Raw genomic sequence first — 25,350 nt, forward strand, 5'->3', positions numbered from 1 at the left:
AAACTGAGCTTCATGTCTAAGACAGGGACAAAACACATAAAGAAGAGAACGTAGGTGTTCAGACAGAAACACTGTTTTAAAACCTGTGCTTTCCCAAACACTCTGCATAGGCAGTCCTTATTCTAGGTGAATGTAAACAAATATATACATAAAAATGCCTGCCTTTTGTCATGTGAAACAAGTAAAGTAAATATTATTTGACTTTGAGATACCAGTTTTGCTCCAAAGTTCAACTGCAGGTCATTAAGGACAAGTATCTACTCCTCAAAGCTGTCCACTGACATTAAGCTCTAACCAAACCTCAGCATTGCAACAGAGACCATTTCCACTCCTGCCATATAAACTGGCAGCTGTAAACAGGATCATAAACAACTGAAAGTTATAATTTAAAGAGTTTCTAGCTTCACAGTACACTATTGCTCTGAAGTACACAAGAGTTACTTCTCTGTTTCTGCAAGAGAAGTGCCTTTGTAGAAAAAAAAAAATTTAATTGAAGATATTTGCCTTTGAGATAGCTTGTAAAACTACTCTAAGTGTATTTTTGCAGCATCTATTCCTGGTATATATTTGGTATATTTTGTTGTCATCTTCAGGCTATAAAATGGGGATACTCCTCCATCAATAGGGAATGAGGATTTGAGGCTCTTAAGGTTTTAGTTCTAATTTAGGCAAATTAAATAATAAGCATTTACTACATGCTTTACAGGTTTTTAATGATCTACAACACATAAACTGGGATTTTACTTCCATTTTTATTTGTACCACAAGACATAGTTCTGATAGCTCACTTAAGCTAAGAGATTAGGATAGCAAGCCCCATGTTCTTATTTGGCCAGTTAAAGCAGAACTGGTGCTCAACACAGACACCTTGGCAACACAGAACGAGGAAGTCTAAACACTTCCTGCTCACGCTGCACTCTGAGCATCTGACAGACAGCCTCAGCAAGCACAGACAATGCAACCTATGGTTTTTATTTCCATTCAGTAAAATTACAATTCTTGGTAAAACACATTTTTGATGATCAAAACATATTAAAAAGTATTCTAATCCGACTGTAAGAAGAGGTAGAGTTTAGTCATCAGCTGTTATATTTTTCAACTGACTTAATTCACCTATAACAAACTGTATTTCTGTGAGCAGCTGTCTATCATATTTTGACTAACAAAGAGACTGAGACCTACCAACAATGCCATTTCTGTATGATCATCATTGTAGTAACATGAAAATGCTTTATAGCAGTAAGAAAAAAAGAAATCTTACCATTTGATTTTTTCTGGACAATCTGAGGCCATACAGCTAAGGTGGCATAAATGATCATAAACCAGACAGTGACTAATGGCACAAAATAGTAGAACTGGTAAGGTCGGTCCATCACTATGCACAGTACCACAACCAAGAAATTGAGACGAAATAAAACCTGGGGTGTGTCAGAGGAGAGAAGACAGAGGATATGTAAACTGGGAGGCAAAGCTGAGAAAGATGAGGACATTTTCCTTTAGCACTACACAAAAATATCTAAGTATTTTACATCTCACATGCTGATTGTATTTCAATTGAAACACAGAAAAAGTAGCACAGGGAATAGCAGCAGGGCAATGGAAGACTGCAGGCTGATTATCTGGTTTTGGACCTGTCCTACCCTGGCCTGCACAGGAAGAGATTGCAATGAAAATAAGGTTAACCTAATCTGACTATTTCCAAGTCACTGGGAACCAAGTGCCCCAGTTGCTGGATGCTGTTAATGTCTCTTTTTTCACCCCCATAGCTACCTGGGATAGCTCAGTTAAAGCCAGGCTAATGCCATTACCAGGTTGTAAACATACATTAAATAAGCACAGTGACCTGAGTTACAGGACAATGTAAGACTTAACAGCAATAAAATACATGTATTAGGAAAAAACATTAAAGTACTACAGCATATACCGCAAAACTTAGGAGGGAAGTCACAAAACCAGGTATGTTTCCCAGTATTGTTATGGTGTGAAAATTATTTTTTCTTTATTAATAAACGTAGGCTCCAATACACTGTCTTTGGAAGCCCAGCTGGCTCATTACTTATACATTGCTATATGCTGTATATTGCTACTGCAATAGAATCTCCACTGCTATTTATTAGTAAATATTTGTCTTGATATTTCAGAGAGTATGTACTTGCATTTTTTACATTGTAAGTATTATTTATATGGTTTAAGTTTGTATTAGATAAACACTACCAATTAAACAGATCAGATTACATAGACACAACAGCCATTTTTATTGCTTAAACCTTGGTTAAGTCATCTGATCTCACATTACTTAGAGAGTATGAATATAGTACGGATATTTTGCTATCTGACAAGCTTATTTATAAAAATAGTAGACAGATATTCTTACCTGACACACTCTGTATACACCGAAGTCTCCTTTCAACCAAAAATATGAGAAGTGCCCATAACCTGTTTGAAACAGATACGCAGCAACCAGAACTCGAATGTGCATGTACACAGGCAAAAACTGTTGAGAAAAATAAAGCACCTTTTATAAATGTCCATGTAAATATTTTTGGCATTCCTTTTTCCCCTCTATTTTAAGCTACTTCTGCATCACAGTAAATCAGATTTAACTAAGGGAAGAAACACTGTGGTACACATTGCCCTGTTTCTTACTAAGCTCTTTTGGTGTCCTAACCTCTGATGTTAAAACCAATTTTTTCTATTTATTGCTTTACACTTGCCATATACTATTACTAGTTATGAGAGGCTTAAGAAGGGCTCTTTGAAAGCTCACCTTCAGCAGTTTCAGCTGAAGGTTAAACTGCTAGCAATTAAAAATAAATTAATTAAATATTCTACACATACGAAATTTTTTTTCACTGGTCAAGTAACATATCTAATGTTTTTAGCAATGAAATCTACACTTAAAAAAACTAACTCTGCTAATACCATGTTTAAATCTACTGAAACAATAGCATTATTTATTAATTCCATTCAGTTCTAATGCCCATTTACACTATCCTTCTTTTGAAACAACATACACAAATTGTATTCCCCCTAAAAGTAAAAAAATTCAAATCACTTACAGTGCTTGCTCCAGAGATATGATAAATCAAAATAACAAGTTGCATCCAGCCCTTCCATTCATCAGTCTGTTCTCTATTTAACACTTTAGTCTAATGCAAAACAAAACAAGAGTGTTGCTATTCCAAAAAGAACAAGGAATATTTACAAAATGAGGAGAAAAAGTTCAAAACAATAAACCACTTTATGGGTAAATGGGTCTCAACTGTAAAAGTCTTGTCTAGTGGGCACAGATTTAAGATAATTTCAATTTTCTTTTAGCTGAGCTCTGATCAATTCCAGTTTGAAAGAGTGAGAATGACTAAAGTGGCAACATCCATATGGCTTCAAAAAGCCTTTACATGTAATTCTATGCAAACATTATACTGCTTGAGAAGGCATTTTTTGCAGGTGAGTTATACTAACTTTGAAAAATTAACCTTGAATACTGAGAAATTGGTTATCTTACATACAAATGGGAAACATTTTAGTGGGATGTCAAGGTGATCATTACCTCTTTGGTATTTTCAGTATAAAATACCCCCAAAACCAAGATATAGACGATTGGTATGAAGAAAGATGAATGTGTGTAAAATTTATTTTCCTTCATGAAAAGATTTGCTCTGTCACATAGATAAAAATAGGTCATGATTAGACCAAGTTTGCAAAAGCAGTGTAAGAGCATCTCTAAAGTAGAAACGTTAGGTGTGCTGATGGCAGGTTTCTTCTCCTCTCCACTTTCCAAATCAGTGCATGATTTGTTCTTCCGATAATTATTCCGATGAATTAAGCTGATAATTAAATATCCAATAATGGACAAAGTAAAAAAACAGAAAGCTATCTTCTGTATCAGAGTGAGAGGAGGCTGAGGCTGGCAGCAGGACCCATCAATGGGCTTCATTATTTTATTGCAGTAGACATTCATAAGAATCATTGCATTCTGTAAAAAAAAAATAAGCAGTTTTGATAATTAATTTCTAATTAAAAAAAGAAACCTTCAAAAGAGATTTTCTTCTGCATCATGCACTGATGTAAGACATGCAATTCTCCCTTATCATTACAAAAATTAAATCTTCCAGTCCCACCATATACCCAGTTGCATTCAACAGTCCAGTCAAAACACTTCTTCACAAAAATGGCTGATCTTAGAACAGGAGGGTTCTCTCTACTGGCTGTAGAAGGTCTATAAATGAAAAACAGCTCACAAACTTGGGTTCTAAAGGGGCATAGTAATGCAAGTCTCTAAAACATGTGAGACAGAAACATGTGATGACATTAAGTTCATCCAGTACTTTAAAGCAACTTAAACCTGCAAAGGAATGGAACCAAAAGTGACATGATGGGACAGCTCTTTCACAAAAAGGGCAGGCTGAAAAGCTCACATGGGCTCACTGCATGCATATACATATTGCTCAGTAAAAGATTAGAAAAAAAGTCAGAGGCACTCCATGCAATCAGGGAGGTCTATACTGTGTGTTTGTTATCCTCTGCATGCTCCTTACCAAACCAAATTTTCTGGACACATAGGGGAAAATTTAAGACTTATTTCTTAGCACTGCTTTATAAGTCATTACCACCTCAAGTCATTCATACACATGAAAGCATGAAGTTTGCATTCAGGATCTAAAAGATCTGGTGGTTTAACAGCTATTTTAAAATAGTTATGCACTAATGTGTTTTCTATTATGTTTTTAAAATGCCTATAAAACTGACTGCACTCCCTCCCACCCACCGAAATTTTTTGAACAAAATTCCCTGACAAATGTGGTCCTCATTACATCCATACTGTCTGCAGTTTCAGAACATTCACTTCAGATCTTGTTTTACTATTGCTACTTTTAATGTTGACCAGTGATAGAAACACTTACTGTATCTCTGCTTGATTCAGGGAGATGCAGGCCATCTGCAGACTTCATGATAGTTTCTTGTGCTATCAATTTTGATACACTGAACACTTTAACTTTAGCTTTGGAATTTCGGGAGCTGCTGTTCAGAATACGAACAGCTGCTTCATTATAAGCATCTATTTTCTCATTAGTGATCATTTTCCGACTTTCACTCAGCATATCTTCATAAACAGGATCTGAATTTGAAAGGATAAAGAATGAACATATAAATCTTCTACTTATCAAAGAGTTTCTTTAGCTCAAGTTGCATGAGCTACTTTCATTTAAGAGGTCACAAATGTTTAATTATACAGAAAAAATGTGCAGCAAGGAATAAATTACTGTTACAGTTACCAGAGCTGTTTATCGTGAAATGTTCTTATCACCATTCCCTATTAATGCCTAAGTAGTTGTAGGTTAAAAAGCTCTGGCCAGACATGAATGCTTGTTTAATTTCTCTGAATCCAGGAAAAGCACATAATGCTAGAGCGCAGAGCTGCTTAGTCTTTCTCTCAGAATGAAAGACTCCAAAGGAAAAAGGGCAGAAAACAGGAAGCAGAATAGACATATAAAAAAAAAAAAAATAACAACTTTCTCAAACCCTCTTTTTTTCTGTGGAAAAAACCAGCTCCTCATTTAAGCTCCTCATTAAGGCCATAAACATTCCACTTGCTCCTGTTGATTCCAGTTTGACTTATGGCAGAATCTCATTTTTACAGAAAAAAGGGTAAACTTAATTGCTGACAGGCTTCAGAAATTATGTAAAGCTTAAAAGAAATTGATATGGGGTTCTACATCAAAAGGTCAGCCGGAGGTCTTTAAGTTCCTGTAAAAAGCTCCTGCTCTGACACACTGTGAGATGCAGATTGATTTACTTTAGGCACCTCATGCCTGTGTTTGGATAATCAGTGTCTTGATAACTCTGTACAGACTGCTTCTCCTCCCACTTGGGCCATTAAAGAGATCAGAGATTATATAAATGGGCTAGGTCCTTAGCAATACCATGATGGGACAAGTCTGACAACTAACTGCTTCTGGTATAAACAAACATGGTTTTGAAAGGAATGGGAAGTTGATTTGTTGATTCAGATTCACTTCCAGAACCACCTTTCAGAGGAACTTGGATGTGACTGTAAGGGTACAGCTGGGTATGCTGCTAACAGGTCTCAAAATCTGCCTGTTTCTTACTGAGGTGATGGCAATCTAAAATGCTGTGTCCTGTGGCTGAGAAACCAGGAGAACATTCTACCTATGAGCTCATTGTTCAGTTTCAGGGAAATATTAAACAAAATATTAAGCTTGGTGCCATAATAAAAATCTCACTAACTCATTGTGAGCCATGATTTCTTGTCACAGTGTAGAGAATCAAGTTTCATTCTAGAGACTTAAATTCTCCATGTTCTCAAGAGTGTGTCTATTCATTCTAGACACACACAGAGGATGCACTTGTTCAACTTCTTCTATTACTAATATAATCTGAAAGTTCAATTGAACAAAACCACAGGAATACTGCTGTTGCATGCACCTGTGTTCTAGACTCCCAGGAGGAATGTACGGAGCACAACACAGGGAGAATAGACCTGGCATGTTGAGTCTGAGAGTAAGCTAAGAAGAATTAAGGCAAAAGTTTTTCCTGATAAAGCTCTGAAGTCTCTATCAGTAGTAGCAGCTATTTATGTATCAGCTTAGTTAAGACTGCAAGAAAGGAGAGAGTGAAGTTCAACCAACACCTTTTTCAATCTGCAAGTATAGATTAGGTTTTCCATGTCCTACAACATAATGATTCCACACACAGTGAGGTTAAAAATTGTTACCTACTGTTCATTACTTTACCTTGTAAGACCCAGTAAACATCACTACTTATTGCTAATTTTTCCAAAAGAGGTGCAATTGAAGTGATATTGATTTTATATTGTGCAAGGGCTTCGTTGCTGCCATTGTGAATCTTGATAGACCACTGGAGAAATAAAGAAGTAAATTCAAAACCTGTATGTCAGAGGACCCTTAATTATTTGATTCCCTTGCTCCACTTGTAGCTATTTTACATTATTTCATCATATACAGGTAGATTTCTTCAGTTTTCTATTCAAAAGTGCAAAAAAAATTCTTTTGGACCAAGTAGCTGTCCAGACAAATAATTACATTCAATCACATCATCTAAGTACAGAGTATTTACTGTTCAACTTATGTGTATATTTGACTTTTCATGAATTAAATTACACAAGATGTTTTAATTCAAAGTCAAAGGCTTTATCCAACAATGAAGTAGCAAAGCCAGTCTTGTTACTGAAAAATCTTGGCCCGTTCAGCCAAGTCTACTGTAGAAAAACTGACCACAGCAAGAAATGCATGCAAACAAAACTTGATGGTGGTATCAAGTTCCAGTATTTCCACCTGTTTTGCAGATATCCACAAGGGGTAAAAAATCCCCAAAAAACCAAACAAGAGCCATTTTAATCTCTGGTTTAATCTTCTATAGGAAATCCCTGGGAGAATGCTATAGCCATACAAAATGAAAAAATATTTTTTTTAAATATTATTTTTTTGATAATTATTTTTTGAAAATTATTTCCCACACTAAATGAAAAATGGATGCAACATTTTTTTAAAATGTTACTGTATTAACTATCTACTAACTTAGTAAAAACTAAAAAAAGCAAAACCAAAACAAATAGCCTAAATGTAGCAAACTCTATTTATCTCTAAATAGCTACATAAAAATTTCATCGTAAGACAAGTACACTGATTAATGGACTTCCTGAAAATATTATTCAATATAAATTAATACTTCATGAAACCAAATAACATACAGATGTTCTGAGAACTCCCACTGGAAAAAAAGAAACAGTTTCTCCCAGCAGCTAAATACTTACTTTTGAAACACCAACAGTATTTAACAGACAGTTCAAGCAGCACATTCTATACAACAGGAAGTCAGGAATTAAGAAGCAGAGCACGGTAGTGACATTCTCAGAGAAGCTCCTTTTCCCAAAATAAGCAAGCAACTGACTTTTGTATGAGCTGGAGTTCCTCCAGCTTGTAAGACTTTACTTCTATTTATAAACTGTTATGCAGTTGACATCTTAAGACAGACATGTCCAGGCCAAAGTAGCATGACCAACCCAAGAGCTAAGCTAAAGATACAGGTAAATTTTAAAATGCAGCGAAGTCCAAGAGCACATATCAGTTTAATCTAGTGGCAGGTTACCACACCAGTGTCAGCTATGGTGAGGTTACTGATGTGTCTGAATTTTGAAGCTTTTATTTTTTTGGAAGTCCCTTAAAATAGGGGATGTTTCTCTTTGTCCAATTCTAGATATCATATTAAATGTCTTGTATAAATATGCTAGTGTTAAAAAGAGCAGAGCCTCCCCTGCATATTGTTAGTTTCTATCTCCTGCTGTCCAGAGAAGGCAACAAGCTATGGCTAATCTATACACACGAGTAAAGAGAACTATTTAGCTAAGTGTCCTGTAGTTTTGCAACCTGACCTTCTGCATGCCAGAACATTATCCAATATTAACCATAAAAATGCCAACAAATGCCAGCATTTTCTGTATGAAGTGACAATGACTCATCCTAGTAATAAATGCTACATTCTCAGACTGAGAAGCAATTTTCTAGGCTTACTACAATTCCTAAAGCTCAAATATTTATGTCAATCCTTCAGAGGAAGGGAACTTAGGGGCTCACCTAAAGGAAAAGGAGAATTGTTGATGCCTCAGGAAATGTGTGGAGGTCTACATACACACATGACCTCCTCTTAAAATTGAGTGAATTCATCCTTAGATGGGCATGCCCAGAAGTTTCCAGACAGGTAGTGTGCCTCAACTGTCTCTAAACCAAACTGCTTTTGAAGGATTTTGTTGTAAATGCAACACATTTTCCTCCCTTTACATTTCAGCTGGTATAAAAATATATTAGCTAATTCTTTCCAAATTCCAATTCCCAAATATTTGGAAGTAAAGGACATTAAATGTGGAAATAATGAGATGAGCATTTGTTTGACTTGACTTTGTTACTAGAAAGGACTAATTAAGGGGGCCTGTTGAATTCCATCCCTGGAAGTTTTTAAGAATTGGTTGACTCTAGCCAAGTGTAACACAGGTAGAAATGTCCTGCTTGGTGGCAAACTGACGGGTTAGAGCACCTCTTCTGGTACTTGCCCTGTTTTCAGCACATAGTGGTGGAATCTTCAAGTGTAACACGATTCCAGAACTCCAGCCTCTTTAGTTGTTGAATTATCCATGTAAAATTATGATTTCTAGCCATATATATACACATATATATGTACATATATACATATAAAAGAAATACGTGTGGTAAAAGAGACCATCCCAGATTGGGCCATGCTCAAAAGTAGAATTTTGTGATGGAAAAAGGTGTATTAAAAATACACCTCAATTAGTATGTAAATATTTATTTAACTTTTAAAATTAATAATCTGCTTTTAACTAAATCTACTCTATTAGCCAGGTTAAAGCAAATTAATGCTTATTAACCAGTATTGTTGACAGAAAGCAAGTACTGTACATCACAAAGCTATAATAAAGCACCCCAGATATTTTAAAACTACTTTTTGTAACAGCAAATCCATTGAGAATAGATATTTTACTACAAAATGTGTTTAACAACTTGAACATGTAACCAACTTAAGAATATTAAAGTTATCCTACAAGACCTTTCTTCTTTACTAAAACCCCCTATATATATTAACTTACCGTGGCAGCTCCTACTACAATTATATGAGGTTTTGCCACAGAACCCTAAGAAACAAAAAAAAAATTAATTAGTTTTAAAATATTCTTAACTTACACTCATTATTAAGACTCATATCTTTATTAACTGTGATTCACTTGCCATCAGCTAATGGCTACAAAAGAGTAGATTGCAGCTATATCACGGAGAACATACACCTGATATATGCAAGATAGCTGATTTTTGACGTAACATAATCTACAAAAGCATTAAGTATCAATAAGCAACTGCAGTCCTGATCAATTTGGCAGCGTAAGTTCTCTTTAAAAGCTATTTAAACATCTTCTCCTAAGGTCAAGTAAACTGTAGAGCACACTATTGAACTTTTTATCTCAGTCTCAGCATTGTCAAACATCTGTTAGAGCTGCTGCACTGACCATTGTCTTGTGTAGGACAAGAACAAGGGCCAGTGTACCCAAACACAAGAGAACAAGGAGACAAACAGTCCTGAGCAACTCAGTACCAGTTTTATCCTGGCACAGCAAGGAAAACCAGCAGCTCTCAATTTTTGTAGAAACCAGAGAAAAAGAAAACCAAATGATAACTTCAGCTATCCTGATGGAAGGTGTTGTGCAAGAATGATCGAGAGAATAGAAAATAATCACTGTGAGCTACTACTAAATAACTCCAGGCTATTCAAAGATCAACAATGGAAGAAACAAGAAAAAATGAGTCACCAATCTGTAAATGCATTACTTGTTGTCAGAATTACATACAGAATAACATGACAACCTGTATCATAACTGAAACATATAAAATAATTTGTGTGTTAATTTAGGGAGATATCAAAAACAAACAAAATCAAAGAATTCTTGACTTTGCAAATTACTTTTGCCCTTCACTCTGAAACACTCAAATTAACATATATACAAAATCATAGAATCATAGTATATCTCAAGTTGAAATCTTGAGATATAAGGATCAAAATATTTGGTCACACTGGAGTCATTGCAGCCACAGAGGAAGTAAAATGCCAAACCAGACTGAAAATCTTTTAGCTCTTTAATAGGATTAATTAACCTGCTCCTAGGAAGCAGGGTTTTTCTACTTTACTTAGGGGTTTTTAAGGTCCATGAGATACCATCCTTGGAAGACTAGGAGATAGCCAGAAACATAAACACCAGTAAACATCCCCCTTTCACTACTTTGAAGTGAAATTATAGACCTCTTAAAACAAACCTCTGTCCAAGATTTGATACGTTGCCTCATAGAGCCATTAACTTCTGGATACCACAGAAAATCCTGTAAAATAAAGGCAGATTTACTCTGCAAGCTTAAAAGACAATCAGTAGAATAAAACCAAAAAATGCAAAAAACCAAACTAATTGCCATCAATTCAACTGTAGAGGAAAAACATTTGGCTTAGTGACTTGTGATTTCCTTACAGTTAGCATGGAAAGCCTGACATCTTACTCCAGCATGGAAAACAGAATGCACAGGAAAGAAAAGGGGAGAAGAAGCCAACAAACCCACAAAACTTTTCTCTCATGAGAAACAATTTTTTATTTATAGTTCAGGAGCTGGAATTTCACCAAGAAGGTAATTTTTTAATGTCTGCCAAATGGGATGTCCTTGGGTTTCTAATGCAATCAAGGATAAATCCAAAGTCACATCTATAACTTACTAAAACCTGCTTTTTGCTCAGTTTTCCAGATTTTTACCAGCAGGTTTTCTTTGTTCCAAAGTTTAAAATAATTGATAGCATGAAATAATAATTTTCAAACAAAACCAAAACCTAACAATTTACCTTACAACTTAATAAATTATCATGTGCTTAAATCTAATAGTGTCATGGCTATTAAACATATTACCCACCAGCATTCTTTTAGGTGCCAGGAGCAGTGCTCAACTTTCATCTAGGACAGTCTAGACTAGCGCTTTTATGTCTCCCAGGGAAAGCTGTGACTTCCTAGCATTTAGTTGTTCCTTAGGACAGCACTATTGAATAGTCTAAAAATACACATTGAAGGGAAATGGCAGGGACTACACATGCAGAACCTATTGTGAGGAAACTTTGTAACAGAATATTGAGACACCATCAGCAGAGAGGACATCTCTATCTTCCATTCCTCTGGACTGTAACATTTTGGTAGTTCATTTGAGTACTGTCAATTCATTATTTGGCTGTGGAACCTGTGAGCAATCATGCAGTCCTCTGCAGTGGCTGAAGGATACAAGAGTTACTGTGATGGCTAGAAAGGGCAAAATTAAATGCTTCACTTGTTCCCAGTAATTTTCTCTTTTCATGGTCAATCATATTCCACATTTGTATTATTGAGTCACCTCACAGTCTGAATATGGAAATTCAGCTACCATGCCAAAAATGTCGAAGAGCAACACTGCATCAAAACAAGGAAGCAGCAGACTGGGAATATATTAACTACCAGACATCTCCCAAAACCCCAGACCTGCCATCTCAAATCTTCGTGATTAAGGAGTTTTGAAGATGTGATCCTGTCAGGCTAGCCCAATGCAAATCACACTGCATCAGCCCTTTCACCCTGCCTTGCGTTCTGTCCCACCTTTTCCAGCATTCAGATAACCACATATGAGCCACATCAGACCAGATCGAAAAGGAATCCTACAAAGTAACTTTTTGGCTGAATTGACTCCTGAAACAGCCCACTCTACAGCTTACCAGTGCCAGCTACAGCACCAACACAGGCACATACTGTGAAGGCCAACGGAGTAGGTCAGCACATGCTTAAATTGCCATGGGCTTACACCCTAAAATGTTATTCTGTACCCTAAATCTTAACCATGTACACAAACAAGTACTGAAAACCCACATTCAGACAACTCAACAAACACACTGCTTCTTTGGTTTTGGTGAATAGAGAACGAGTTTTCTTCAGGGCATAAATAAATACATGACTAGCACAATCCCAGCACTGCTGACAGCTGTCATGGGAAGCAAAGAAAGCTATTGAAGACAGCATTTCCATTGCCAGGGCAGAGGAGAAGAGAGTCCTTCAGAAAAACTACCCTCAAGTACTTTGTTTTCTTTTTTTAAATATCCACATTATAATCAACATTGTGCTTATTTCTACATGCAAAAATGGTGGAAGGCTTACTTGTTGGGATAGCATACAAAGCTCAATGGCAGTTACAATTAGCAGCCCAAGGAAGACCCAGCCCAAGGAAGACCCAGATACACATTTTTACAGCATGAAAAAAGTAAACTTCCTGTCAAAAGGTATGCTTGGAAAGGCCAAATTGTAAGATCTGACAAAAATTATACACGATTCCAGATCTTATGCCCAAAACCAAGCCACAATACAAGTACTCCATGCCAAATTCTCTTAAAATATAGTATGATAAGATATACTGTGAAACATCTGTGAAATATTTATAAAGAATGTTGATGGTCTTAACCTTCTTTTAACTTTTCAGCTCTGACAGCATTTTCAATTACATTGTATGAAATAATAACATGATTATGGTTTGCAATTTAACACTAGATAAAAACTTACCACTTTAATTGATGCAGATTTATCTTCAAATGGGATATTTCCATGCTGTCAAAAAAAACCCAAAACAATAAAAACAAAGTAAGAAAAACTTCCAGAATGAAAACAAAATATTTACATACCTATACTAACTTGCTCTCACACAATATTTACCTTCAGTGGAAAGGATTTTTCTTGTATAAACTTCTCAGAGGACTCATGCAAAATATTTATGTTGCTTTCTTGATAAAACAAGCTACTAAAATAAACAGTTATTTTTCCTAGAAGCAATCTAGCCAACAAAGTCTGAAATACTTTCTATTCAGTCTGCTCCAAAGGTATCAAACATTTTCCTAAATTTAACCTCCCGACATAAAAAAAACTTTACTTTTCTTCCTTCTTTTCTTACACTGCATTTTTCCAGCCTTCCTTTTCATCTGCCCATCTCCTTTACACAAAACAACCAACTAGTTTTAATTAAAGAATAAAAGAAAATAATCTCAAGCAGAAATAAAATCTAGAATGCATTATTAAATTTTCTGAGTGAAAACTGTAATAAACAAGAAAGGAAAGAGTCAGATATGCATACACAATACTCTTTTAAAATCATTAAATACAGTATTAATTTTGGTCCTAGTCCACAAGAACAAGTGTACTTCTCTTCTTCAAACTGAGATCTTGATTTCAGTAATGCTTGACAAAAAATACTCTCAACTCAAAATCCATTACAGAACTCTATCATCTCACCATTACTGCTGGGCAGCAAGAGTGACCTAACCAATTTACTAGGAAAACCAGAGCTCTTGGATCAATCAAACACCTTGTTTTGACAGGTGGAAGTGCCTGCATGCTGGACAAACTGCCAGCTTGCACTTCTAAGTGACAGAATTACTAAATAAGTGACAAATCTGATGTACTGCTGGAAGCAAAAGGTATCTTTTCTATCACATATGTATGTACATCTATGAAGACCTGTGCCCTAAAAGTATCATATAGCAAAAGAAATCAGCATTCTATTCAACAAACAATACACCTAAGTCCTTTCTTCCTCCTTCTTCCCGACAGCAGTTTACATACTTCACCTTATCAAATTCAGACAGCTCTTCATCAGTGATCAAAACTAAGGTAAGACTTGAAGCTATTTTTAGTTTCAGCTTCAAGTTAGACCTGGAAATCTGTCATTGCCCCAAGGATTTTTATGAACAGATTAGATCAGTGATTTAACTGACATTTTAAATGACAAATTAGAAGGCACAAATTACTACTATTTAAAAACATACAAAGGGAGCAATCATCTTCTCATCAAGAAACCAAATACGAAATATCAATTGCTATGGGACAAGTCAGCTTCATTAATCTATTCCCAGGCTGCTGCAAGCTTTCTCTTGAGCTTCCTAGTTCTCAGATTCACAATTATCTCATCTGTACCCAAACAATTATTTTGGTCCAATCTTGTTCTTCTTCAAAGAACAAGTAAAATCTTCTTCTTCTGTGCTTCTCCTTTCATATGGCTAAGCCAGCAAAAAGTACAATTTGCTTTTTTGAAGTTCAGGCAAGAGTCACGAGGTAAATTGGGAAGACAGAAACAAAAAAAAAAAACCAATCAACAAAACAAGCTATCTCACCTTAATTCCCTCTTCTTTGACTTGAGGATTTATCAGTTTTATGAATGAGTAGAACATCTGTCGAATCCTAGAATCTCCTATAAACACAACATGTTTGTCTATGAGGCAATTTTTTGCTTCACTGTAAAACAAAACAGCAACAGTAATGTTACAGAAAACATGTATCTTAGAAGTATGCTGAAAATCTACAGAGCTACACAGATAATTGTAAGCATTATATTCAGCTCTAAAGCATGACAATTTTTTTTAAACATGCTGAATTAATAAACAGTTTATTGCAATTTGCATAGAACTGAAAATTAATTCTCCTGCTAATGGGATTACGCAAACAGCTAAGCAGGTTTTCCTATTATGTGTGCTACAAATACAGTAGTTTCAAAATGGGAATATACAGCATAACTCAAAAAAAAAAAAAGTTTCTTACTAGTAAGTGAAAAAAGTGATTGGCAATTTTATTTGGGATATTTTTACTTGCAATTTGACACATACAGTCAGCAATCTGAGAGTGACATAAGCAGCTTCATGTGGCTCTCCATAATTTGTGCCAGTACCTCCATCACCAACATTTATTTGTATTTTTATAGAGAAATACAACTATGGTTAACACTGTAAACACACAAAGTACTTGGAAAAGACTTCTTTCTGATAAATGTATATTTTTGAAAGCCTGGAGAATCAGATATAAAATGAACAATACTGCAATTACTGCAGCTGCAGTCAAACAACGACTCTTCTTTTCAAATGAACAGAAGACATGAGCTGCCTTACCTATTTTTATACTTATGCATCATACAACTGTGAGGTTGCCATACTTTTTCTCCAAGAAATCTCCCACTGGACAGAAGATACTCACATGTATCACCACCTTTAAAATGTTATAGTAAGATTAGAACTCAGACACGTGAAATGTAAAACACAAACTGTTGCTATTATAAAAAATATTTTGACAACATCAGAAAAACAGAAATTTAAATAATCAACAGTAGTAAACAAATTTAACTGATTATAAATACACCTTGCATAAGTTTCTGCAAGTTGCCTTCTCACTCATACAATACTGTTCTGTAAATCCCACCCCTATCCACAAAATGTTAGTGATCCCACTTCTGCTGTGAGAAAGATGTTGTGACTTAGAATGACATTTCCTTTAAGAGACACCAATCCACACTATCTACTATCCAGAATACATTAATATGAAACTAAAGAATACAACTGTTGAATAAAACAATCTTCTACACAGAATCACCATGCACAGCATCTTGTATGAACACAAAACTCATCACAAGGTTTGCAGGACAGTCTATTACATCTCCCTGTTTAAGACATACAGTCATGTGATCATCTTATAACCGGTGATATGGGTTAATACACAAAACAAACAAACAAACAAACATTTACACATCAATTTACTAATCATTCTGCACTTATCTTTTCCAGTCAATAAGTTTTATGCTAATTAAGATGACTCATTTTACAGGTGCTGGTATTTCAGGTCATGTTAAATCTCAGATATGTCAGTTATGAAATCATAACTGTTGTGACTGTTATCTTCCCAACTCCATGTCAAGCAGATTCTGCTGCTAACTGAACACAACTGAACACCATTCAACGCAAGAGAAGTTGCTCTCCAGCATTTTTGTCATACTTGGCATTTCTGAGCACTGACAAACAGGGAAATGGTTGTGAATGAAATAGTAGGGACTTGTTTTAGCTTGTGCAGAAACAATGTACCACTGCCCATACCTAACACTTTCTGTGAAACCTTCACTTCATTATGCTCACCTCATACTTTGGTTTTTAGGCTACACAATTTCCCTGATTCTCAAACTTGCAAACTCATGTAAACTATTATTTCAAGTAAGTTGCATAAAAAATGAAACTGTCAGGAATAATAAAAAGAACTATCTAATCAAAAGCAACATTAGTTGATAATGAGGTGGCTTAGAGTTACTACTGATATTAAGTCCTCCACTTTGCAATGATGACAACAAGTAGATGTATCAAAATGATGTAAGAGTGAACTTCGTAAAAGAATACCCACGACTAATCAGACTCACTCTGACATCCATTAACTTGCTGAGAAAGATGTGTAAGAAAATCAGGACAGTTATTCATAGACAGACCAATGATCAGTCTATCCTGGTATTCTGCCTCCAACAGGGTCCAAACGCAGATGCTCAGAGGTAAGTAAGAAGGCAAATAAACATTATGTTCTTGCCTAATATTCCTCCAACCATGTTCATTCCAAGGACTTCCTAAAATGGAATGCAATCTTCAAGTCCTTAGAACCCACAGAATCCTTGCAGAGTTTTCTACATCCAGAGCTGATGCTTGAAGAATCATCTGCCTTTATTTGAAATAAGGTTTCTACTACATTTACTTGGCACACTCCCTGGTTCTTCCATGGGACAAGATAGTTTGGACTTATATCTGTCATGATTTGTAGACCACTATCACTTCTTTCTCAATCAAGTTTTCAAGACTGGAGGATGTCCTTATATAGAGGTCATGACCCAAGCTCAGTACCTCTGCACTCCATGGCACTCCTGCCACAGTAATTGCCCATAAAACAATTAATCCTTCATCCTACAGTATGCACACTGAAGTAACATTCCAAACATCACACACCGTATATATTTCAAACACAGAGACAATATTTCATGTCAAGGGGTTATGCCTTCTTTCCCAACTCCAGGTACGGATTATCTTACTATTGCCCTGAGCAATATTAGAAAGCTCCTGAAACTCATTTGGGCCATTACCAATGGTCGATATCTTCCTTCAAACGTAATAGTATTAAATAAGGGAAGAATATGAGGCAGGGGAGTAAAACAAAACTGAAACAGCACCCAAGAAAGTAAAGTGGAAGTTACAGACCGGACAACGCCTCCAGAAAAGCTCAAGTCTGGCTTTAACAGGTGAAACAGCAGCCAAAGAACTATGCTTCTTTTAATACACCACAAATTCTTCTTAACCATCAATGAGATCTTAAAAGAAAAAAACAAAAAAAAACCCCAAAAAAACAAAACCAAAAAACCCAACCCAAAACCTAAGAATTCCAAATGCCATTGTATACACAAAACACAGACCATTCTTTCTAAACTCTTTCTTTATGTAAATTATCCTTCCAACATACTAACTTTTATGCTTACTTAGATATGCATTATAGTTATACAAAGTGTATAATTTTTCTGAATTTTATTATGTTCATTCTTCTAATTTATCATTCCTCAAAATTGTGGTTATTCCATTGGAATTGTGAAATTTCAAAGTCTTCATTCAGTGCCAGAGCAGACACAAAGCTTTCTCTGAAACACATACTCTGAAAGAACTGGAAATTCAATTGTCCTCTATTAACCAAAGTAAAAAATGTAGTTTTAAACAGAATTTACTAGTGTTGATTTTAAGATGCAAAATTTTAAATAAATTCTTATTTCCAGAAAGGTTTAGGACTTTACCTTTGAAATATAACAACTGAAAACCACAAAGCACTAACTTCACTTGACAGTATGTAAGTGTTCAACCCACTTAACTCTCCACAAATTAAAGACAGTCTGTACCTTCTCTTTATTCACATCCTTTTGCAAAAAAAGTGTAGGTGACCCCTAAATACAACAGTCTTCCTGAACATAAATCTGACTTTCTACAACCCCAGTTCAGCATTTTTTCATACAAGTAAATTTTATACAGGCAAGTTTGATGAGGAAGTACACTGGGCTGCTCCTATCAATAATATGTACTTGCATGGCTATGGCCAAAATTCGTTAAAATCTTTATATGTAATGACAACCAGACAAAAGGGAAAGCATAAAAGCAGAACAAACACAGCAATCCCTTATGTGACATGGCCTGGCTTTCACAGCCTGGCAGTTTTGAACCTGTTTGCAGCTCTATCTCATACACCCTTCGGAAATCAGGATAATCTTTTTTGGGATATTTTTGATATAAAAATCTTGGTGTAAAATGTCTTATGTGTAAAAGAAAGCGCATTCTTGCAATCATTTAAAATGTATTACCTAATTTCATTTGTTAGTTGACACCTTTTGTGTTATGACACAGTAACAATCAATTTATCTTCCCCCAATAATTCCTATCATGAGATCATTAAGAAATTACTAGGTTTCTGCTGTCCAGGCTACAGAATTTTATTCTAGTTCATTTTTTCTCATAGAGAAGTTGTTTTATTCTTCTGCCATTTGTGTTGCTCTTTTGTACACACTTTCCAAGTTCTATTATACCACTACTAAGAGTCGGTGACCAACACCACTGAGAGTAAGTGAGGTGCCAGTGAGCTTTAGGTGTGCACTATCAGTGAAAACCACTCGTTTTTTCATTGCTTGTCAAACGTATTGTGGCATTTGCTGAATTTCAACTGTTTGATATCGCTGCAGTTCCCAGAATGATCTCTTTTTTACCTCTGCTTTTATCTACCCTAAAAATTTGTCTGCTGTAATTTTTCCACCTTCCTTTTGTAAACTCTTTTGCACATTTTATGTTCATAGAAGCTCAAACTGGTAAGTCTGTTTTCACTATGACCTCCTACCATTTAAACACTTATGGGAAAACCTTTCCCTTACCCTTTAATTGCTTCAAGAAACTAAAGGCCTTAGTGAAAAAACTTGAACAGTTTGTAACAATTCATACTGACCATATCAATTTACATAAAGGCTAGCAAATTCTCACCATTTTGCAATCTAAGACTTACCCCCCATTAACTCTCCCAGAATTTACTGAAATTATATATGTATTATTTCCCTTGTAACATGCTTGATGTGTCAGTCCCCTTTTGCTTAGTCTTGCAATTCCTCTTTAAAAATTTGCCACCCTCCTCCTGTCTAGTTTTGTGACTCTCTTGTGCCTTAAGGAACACTGCACAACAGGCAAGTTCAATTATCTCATGCTTGATCTACTCTAGAATTCAGTAAATGCTTCCAAGCCTTCAAATTTAACACTAGTCAGTTCAGACTTACTGACATGCCAGCTAGAGGACGAATCTAGGGAATTGTAAACATAAAGATCCCTACCGGTTTTCCCATTTCCACCGTGACCTGCCTCAGCCTTGTCTCCCATGAATGCTGTTCGAGCACACCAGTTGTGCTACAACAGAGCCGCGGTCATCTCCCTACAGATCAACTTTTTGATTTACTCACAAAAAATCATACCACATTTTTTAGCGTGACACAGAAACAAGTAAATACTTCCTTCAGCAGCTCCATTTGTATCCACGGATCATGCCAAGATTCTCTGCATCAGGGCCAAAACAACCGTAGCGAGAAGGAACGAGCAGAGCTCCCAGCGCCCCGTAACCGAGGCGCGCCCGTGCGCAGCCGGTCACAGCCACAGACACTCGGTGCCCAGAGCTCGTCCGCGGCCACCGATAAACACGTGAAACCAAACAGCTCTTTACTTCGCTTCATCCACCAAAGCGGCTGATTTCGTTATGTCTGAGGCGATGGTTCAAAGAGTGAAACAATATATACCAAATCTCGTACCAATTAAGACTTTAACCACTAACTGCCAGGTAATTAGCCATTAATCATGCCGTACGGAAACAAGTGACAGGGAAGAAGACACCCTCTACCCCTGCAGCTTCACCTGCCGCAGGCCGTGTCCCCGGAGCTGCGGCGCGCTCTCAGCGCAAACACCGCATGGCCACAGCCCCGCCAGCCTCGCTCGTTTCCCTCACTCCGCGGGGCCTCACCCGACCGGCGGGGCCTGCGGCGACCCCCAGGCCGGGCCCGCAGGGCCCCGCGGGCCGGGTCCCCGCCGCCGCTGTCCCCAGGGTCGCGTCCTCGGCAGCCAGCGACCCGTCGCGCCACGCTGCCCAGACCGCCCCGGCCCGCCGCGGCTGCCCCGGGCGGAGGGACCCGCCGCCCTCCCTGCACGGCCACGGTTCCCGAGCTCCGCCGGGGCTGCACCGGGGCTCCGCCTCCCCTGCCCGGCAGCCGCAGCCCCCCGCGGAGCGCCCGCGGCCGCCTCCTCACCTCGGTAGCGGCGCGAGGCGGCGTGGCAGGCGGTGAGGAGCAGGACGGCGCCCAGCGCCAGCGCCTTGGCGCTCCTCACGCTGAAGTAGTAGTTGATCTCCCGCTTGCCCCCGGTGTAGGCCAGCGCCGCCATCTTGACTCCTCCATGACAACAGCGTGCGATGGGGCGGGCGGGCGCGGCGGGGCAGCACTGGGTCCCCGCCGGCGGCCAACGCGGACCCCGCCGCTGCCGCTGCCGCCGTCCCCGCCGCCGCGGCCGAGAGCAGCCTCACACCCCGCGGCCCACGGGGCGGAGCCGGCGCCCCTCTCGTGGTGCCGCCGCCTCCTCCCGGCCGCCAGCGGGCGGCCCCCGCGTTCGCCTCCCCGCCCCGCGGCGCCGTGGGGATGCGGCGGGTCCCGGTGGATTCAACGGGATCTCACCGCGCTCGGCCCGAGCTCCGCAGCTGAGGGGGCGGCGGAGAGGCGGAAAGCCCCTGGGGGCTGTGCTCCGTGAATGAGGAGATGGGCGAGGGTCTGTGCCATACGCGGTCCGTAGCGGGCACTGGACAGTGAGGGCTTCGTTCCAAATAATGCGTTTTTTTAACACTTGTCACGCTTCTGTTGACAAGGAAATGGTCATTCCAGGCTGGGAGACGCTCGGTCCTTTTCAACACGGGTAACTGTACAAGCAAGCTGATACACACGGAATCATAGAATCAGTTAGGCTGGAAAAGACCCCTGGGATCGTCGAGTCCAACCTGTGACCGAACACCACCATGCAAACTGGACCATGTCACTTAAACCTAAGGAAAGACATGTAGTCTTTCCTTAAACACCTCCAGGGATGGTGACTCCACCGCCTCCCGGGCAGCTCATAATCACATTTTCTCAAGAAATTCTTCCCAAAATTCAACCTAAATCTACTGTGGTGCATCTTAAGACTGTCTTCTCATCCTATGGCAATTTTCCTGGGACAAGAGGTCGACCTCCACATATTTACCTGGCTTTGGGGAATGCATGAAATTATTGCTGAAATCAAACCTTGCTAAGATTTACAAGAGGGAACTTCTGCTCCTCCACAAGCAGCTATCTGAGTTGGTCAGGATATCTAGGCTCCGAATCCAGACCCTCATCAGTGGTGGGGCTGGGGGGCTGCCACCAAACCCAGCAGGCCCAGAACAGGGCAGACTGTCATGGGAAAGACATTTCCACAAAATAAAGTAACCATATAGAAGCAAACTTAAAACTTAGGGAATGCATGCAGTCTGTAGTCACATAATGTAATGTACATAATGTAATGTACATACAGAATTTGAGTTCTAAGTATTATTCTGACGTGTGCTGTTACTATATATTCAATGTATGTCCCATTTCTACCTGACCAATGTCTTTACTATCTGCCAACATGTAGTGTATACTTCTTTTCTACTCAAATATGTCTGTTGATTCATTCACTTTTTCAGTATTGTTTTTAAATAATAAAAACACTTCACTATTTTAAAGTGCTCAGGTTTATTCTCTCAGGAAAAGAGCGAGATAAATGGTACAGATGTACAGTATAGATGTGTAGTTATTTGGTTATGTTTTTCTACAAAACCCCAACAAAACCAAACTAAAACAATGACAACAACAAAAATCCAAACAAACCAAGCCCCCCCCAATTCTGGTTGTAGTAGGGATTCTTTTACTTAATAAATCAAAAATTCTCATTGATGCATTATTTTTTTTCTCATGCCTCATTCAAAAAGTCAAGAATTTTCAAAGCCTTCTTACTGAGAACAAACCTTATTGTTTGTTAAAATATTCTTCCAGGGATTCAGTTTCTTTGTCTTCATTTCATATGCATTTTACACTTTAAGAAGCAACTTAAACACTTTTTAACATATTCTCTAGCTAGAATATTTTCTAGCTTTTTGCACTGTTGCTCATTAATGATTCTTTACAGTCTTATAAAATATATCTTTCTTGCAGTCATTAAGGACCACAGATACTCTTCTTCATCTGTTTATATAATATTTGTTCATGAACAAGTGAGACTTTTCATCCAACCAAAACATATTTACTTCAGTCTGTCTCATTCTGTAATGTAACTATGTTAAGTTTGAGGGCTACCTGGCAAGTCTGCAAGGTGCATTTATGACCGTGAGTGCAGCTCCTCAAAACTTACCCAAATTACTGCTGTTACTGTAATCAGTGTAGATGCAGATAGCATGGGGTTCTACCAGAGCTCCTGGGGTGTTGACTCAGCTTCTCAGTTAGGCTCGCTACAATGCTTAAGCAGGGAAATTTAATACACTATTTTTTTCTCAAAATCAAAAAATGAATTCAAGTGTCCACAGCAAGGTGTCTCTCTGCAGAATTTCAGGGATATTCAACTAAATCATGTAGTTTCTCTAAAAGAGCAGCAGGAACTAAAATGCTATCAAAACAACCATACTTCTGTTTATAGATATCTCAGAAAATTGCAACCCTTAGAAATAGTAATTCTGTCCTGTAGCCTTTAGAGGGCTCTTTCAGATCTGCTGCCTGCTGCTGGAAGTCCCTGGGCATTCCTCACTTGCCATGAAGACCTAACACTGATCTTCAGTAATGCCTGAAAACTCCATGTGTGGATTTCAACTGTGTTATTTTAAGACTGTACAAATTCAGTTTGATACTGTACACAAAAAACAGCTGATACCATTGCAGGTTGAGTATCTTAATTGAGATAATCAATCTCCCTGTGCATATTAAATATTTATATGTATGTGAGCAAGACATCTGCTTTTGCTTCCTTGTTTCCTTGGAAACATTGCTTAGGTGTTTGATAATTGAGATCCCTATAATTCAGAAGTCAGAAGCTTTTGGCTGAAGTGCTGTGAGTTAGGAAGTGATTTGTGTGCATGTGGTCTCATTTCTAACAGGTTCCTCCTTGTTTTTCACAAGCTAATTGAATTTGGCATCATGACATATACCTAAGTAATTCACACTAAAACCACTATACATAAAAGGCCTGATAGAAAAGGCTAATTAGGGATTGCTAAGTACCCTATAAAACCAACTCCAGACATGAACTATTATTAGCTAGAAGCAGCTTTGTAAATTGTGTACCTACTTTTTTTTTTTCCTGTCTGCTGATCAACTTAGTGTGCTGGAATTAAACCAGCCTGCTAGCTCTTCTGATCAGTCAAACCTCAGTTTTTGGTTTGCAAATGCTATAGCTTCCTGTTGGCTTTCTGCTTGCTCTGCTGGAAGCTCCAAGGGCCGTCAGTGGGAGGGGAACACTTAGAGCAGCCACAGAGAGAAGACCCAGAGAAGGGAAAAGTGCCTTTGGGAGGCAGTGGAGATGTGGCACTGCTGTGCATGTGGGATAATGTCTATGAATATTAAAAGTAAAATGGCTCTGGAAGAATTTCACATTTGTTTTTGCTACAGGTGTAGCCTTGGGTTAACTGGATTAATTATTTTCATAAGAGGCTGTGGTGTTTTATATGGTCACTAATGACTGACGCTGTCATTACTGTGGTTTTTGGCTGATGTATTTCCTCTATGAGTCAATCTAATAACAGTCAGGAATGAAGGGGCTCATCCCACCTAATTCCACTAACTCAGAGAGAACCAATATATTTTAAACTACTCACCCTCCCCCTGTAGAACTGAGAGAGCAAGTAAGGTGGTAATTTACTTGCAAGTTAGAATGAGGTGAATGACTTACCATGAAGAATGGTGACTTTCTGTTCAATTTAGAAAATAAATTTAAATTGGACAGATGTCATTTACACAGGTATAATTTAGATGAGGTAATTTTTCTTTTAATGCTTCCTGACTTTGCTTGGCAGGCTCAGCATAAATGAAAGGAGAACTTTGTGCCATGGGTCAAACCTGGCATGCATATATAAGTTTGCTGATAAATTGAGTTCAGAGGAGATCTTCTTTCTCCTGTTTTCAGCATTACAGCCTATGTAACTTCTCGAGTTGGAGCTACTGTCCTCAGGCAAAGGCACAATATAATTACAAGGACTGGAAGCATGTAAAAAGATAAAGTGGCTAATGTAGTATAAAGTCAGATGTAACAGACAGCTGATACTTAAATATTCTCAGTCAGAGGAATAGTATGGCATTCTCGTGATACTTTCCCCTTTGAGTTTGTGTATGTTTATAAGAGTGTAATTAATTCTTCAGAAGTATAGATAACAAGGAATATAAACACGTAAGCATGAGAGCGAGAAAAATATTATCACTTACCTCTAGTCCTGAAGTTTCATAAGGAAAATGATCATGTGTTCATAAGGAACATACTGTTTGTTATGTAATAACTAGAATATTCCCTACATTAATTTACAGCTTAAGTGTTGACTAATTCATTAATAACATCTGCCATACCCCAAACCATATCACTTCTTAGTTTAAATGGTGCAGCATTGCCAGATTGCTCTGGTCAAATTGTAATGCCAGAAATAAAGCTATATTTCCAATGGATTCCTGGGGTGTAGTATTTTCGGTTATACAGCTTTAGCCTGGGCAGTTTTTGGGTACCTGCCAGATGATGGCATCAGACATTTTAATTTCCAGGTTTTCAGCCTCATAATGATAATCAATTTTTCCCTAAGAATCAAGTTTCCATGTGGCATGTGTATGCATGGTAGCTGCCTAT

The 25,350-nt window shown here is 37.9% G+C and overlaps 1 protein-coding gene across 3 annotated transcripts in view; it reads right to left on the reverse strand.

The window, feature by feature from the left end:
* The window catches only part of CASD1 (CAS1 domain sialic acid O acetyltransferase 1), a 28,532-nt gene extending 7,567 nt beyond the window's left edge, over positions 1-20,965 (reverse strand). The window contains exons 1-12 of one of the 3 annotated variants that reach the window (XM_005518807.3): positions 20,739-20,965; positions 15,523-15,619; positions 14,755-14,875; positions 13,154-13,198; positions 10,860-10,922; positions 9,644-9,688; positions 6,756-6,879; positions 4,905-5,119; positions 3,551-3,976; positions 3,060-3,149; positions 2,375-2,494; positions 1,262-1,418 (exon numbers count right to left, since the gene is read on the reverse strand). In XM_005518807.3, the coding sequence (XP_005518864.1) occupies positions 1,262-1,418; positions 2,375-2,494; positions 3,060-3,149; positions 3,551-3,976; positions 4,905-5,119; positions 6,756-6,879; positions 9,644-9,688; positions 10,860-10,922; positions 13,154-13,198; positions 14,755-14,875; positions 15,523-15,619; positions 20,739-20,871 (1,636 nt within the window). In that variant the 5' untranslated portion in view covers positions 20,872-20,965. The other 2 variants (XM_088051353.1, XM_088051356.1) reach the window with 2 other exon arrangements.
* Positions 20,966-25,350: the final 4,385 nt, after the last annotated feature.

Source organism: Pseudopodoces humilis, chromosome 1, assembly GCF_049639895.1.
Source record: "Pseudopodoces humilis isolate 2021_Gansu_Grassland_sample_001 chromosome 1, ASM4963989v1, whole genome shotgun sequence".
In the NCBI taxonomy this organism is placed as follows: domain Eukaryota; kingdom Metazoa; phylum Chordata; class Aves; order Passeriformes; family Paridae; genus Pseudopodoces; species Pseudopodoces humilis.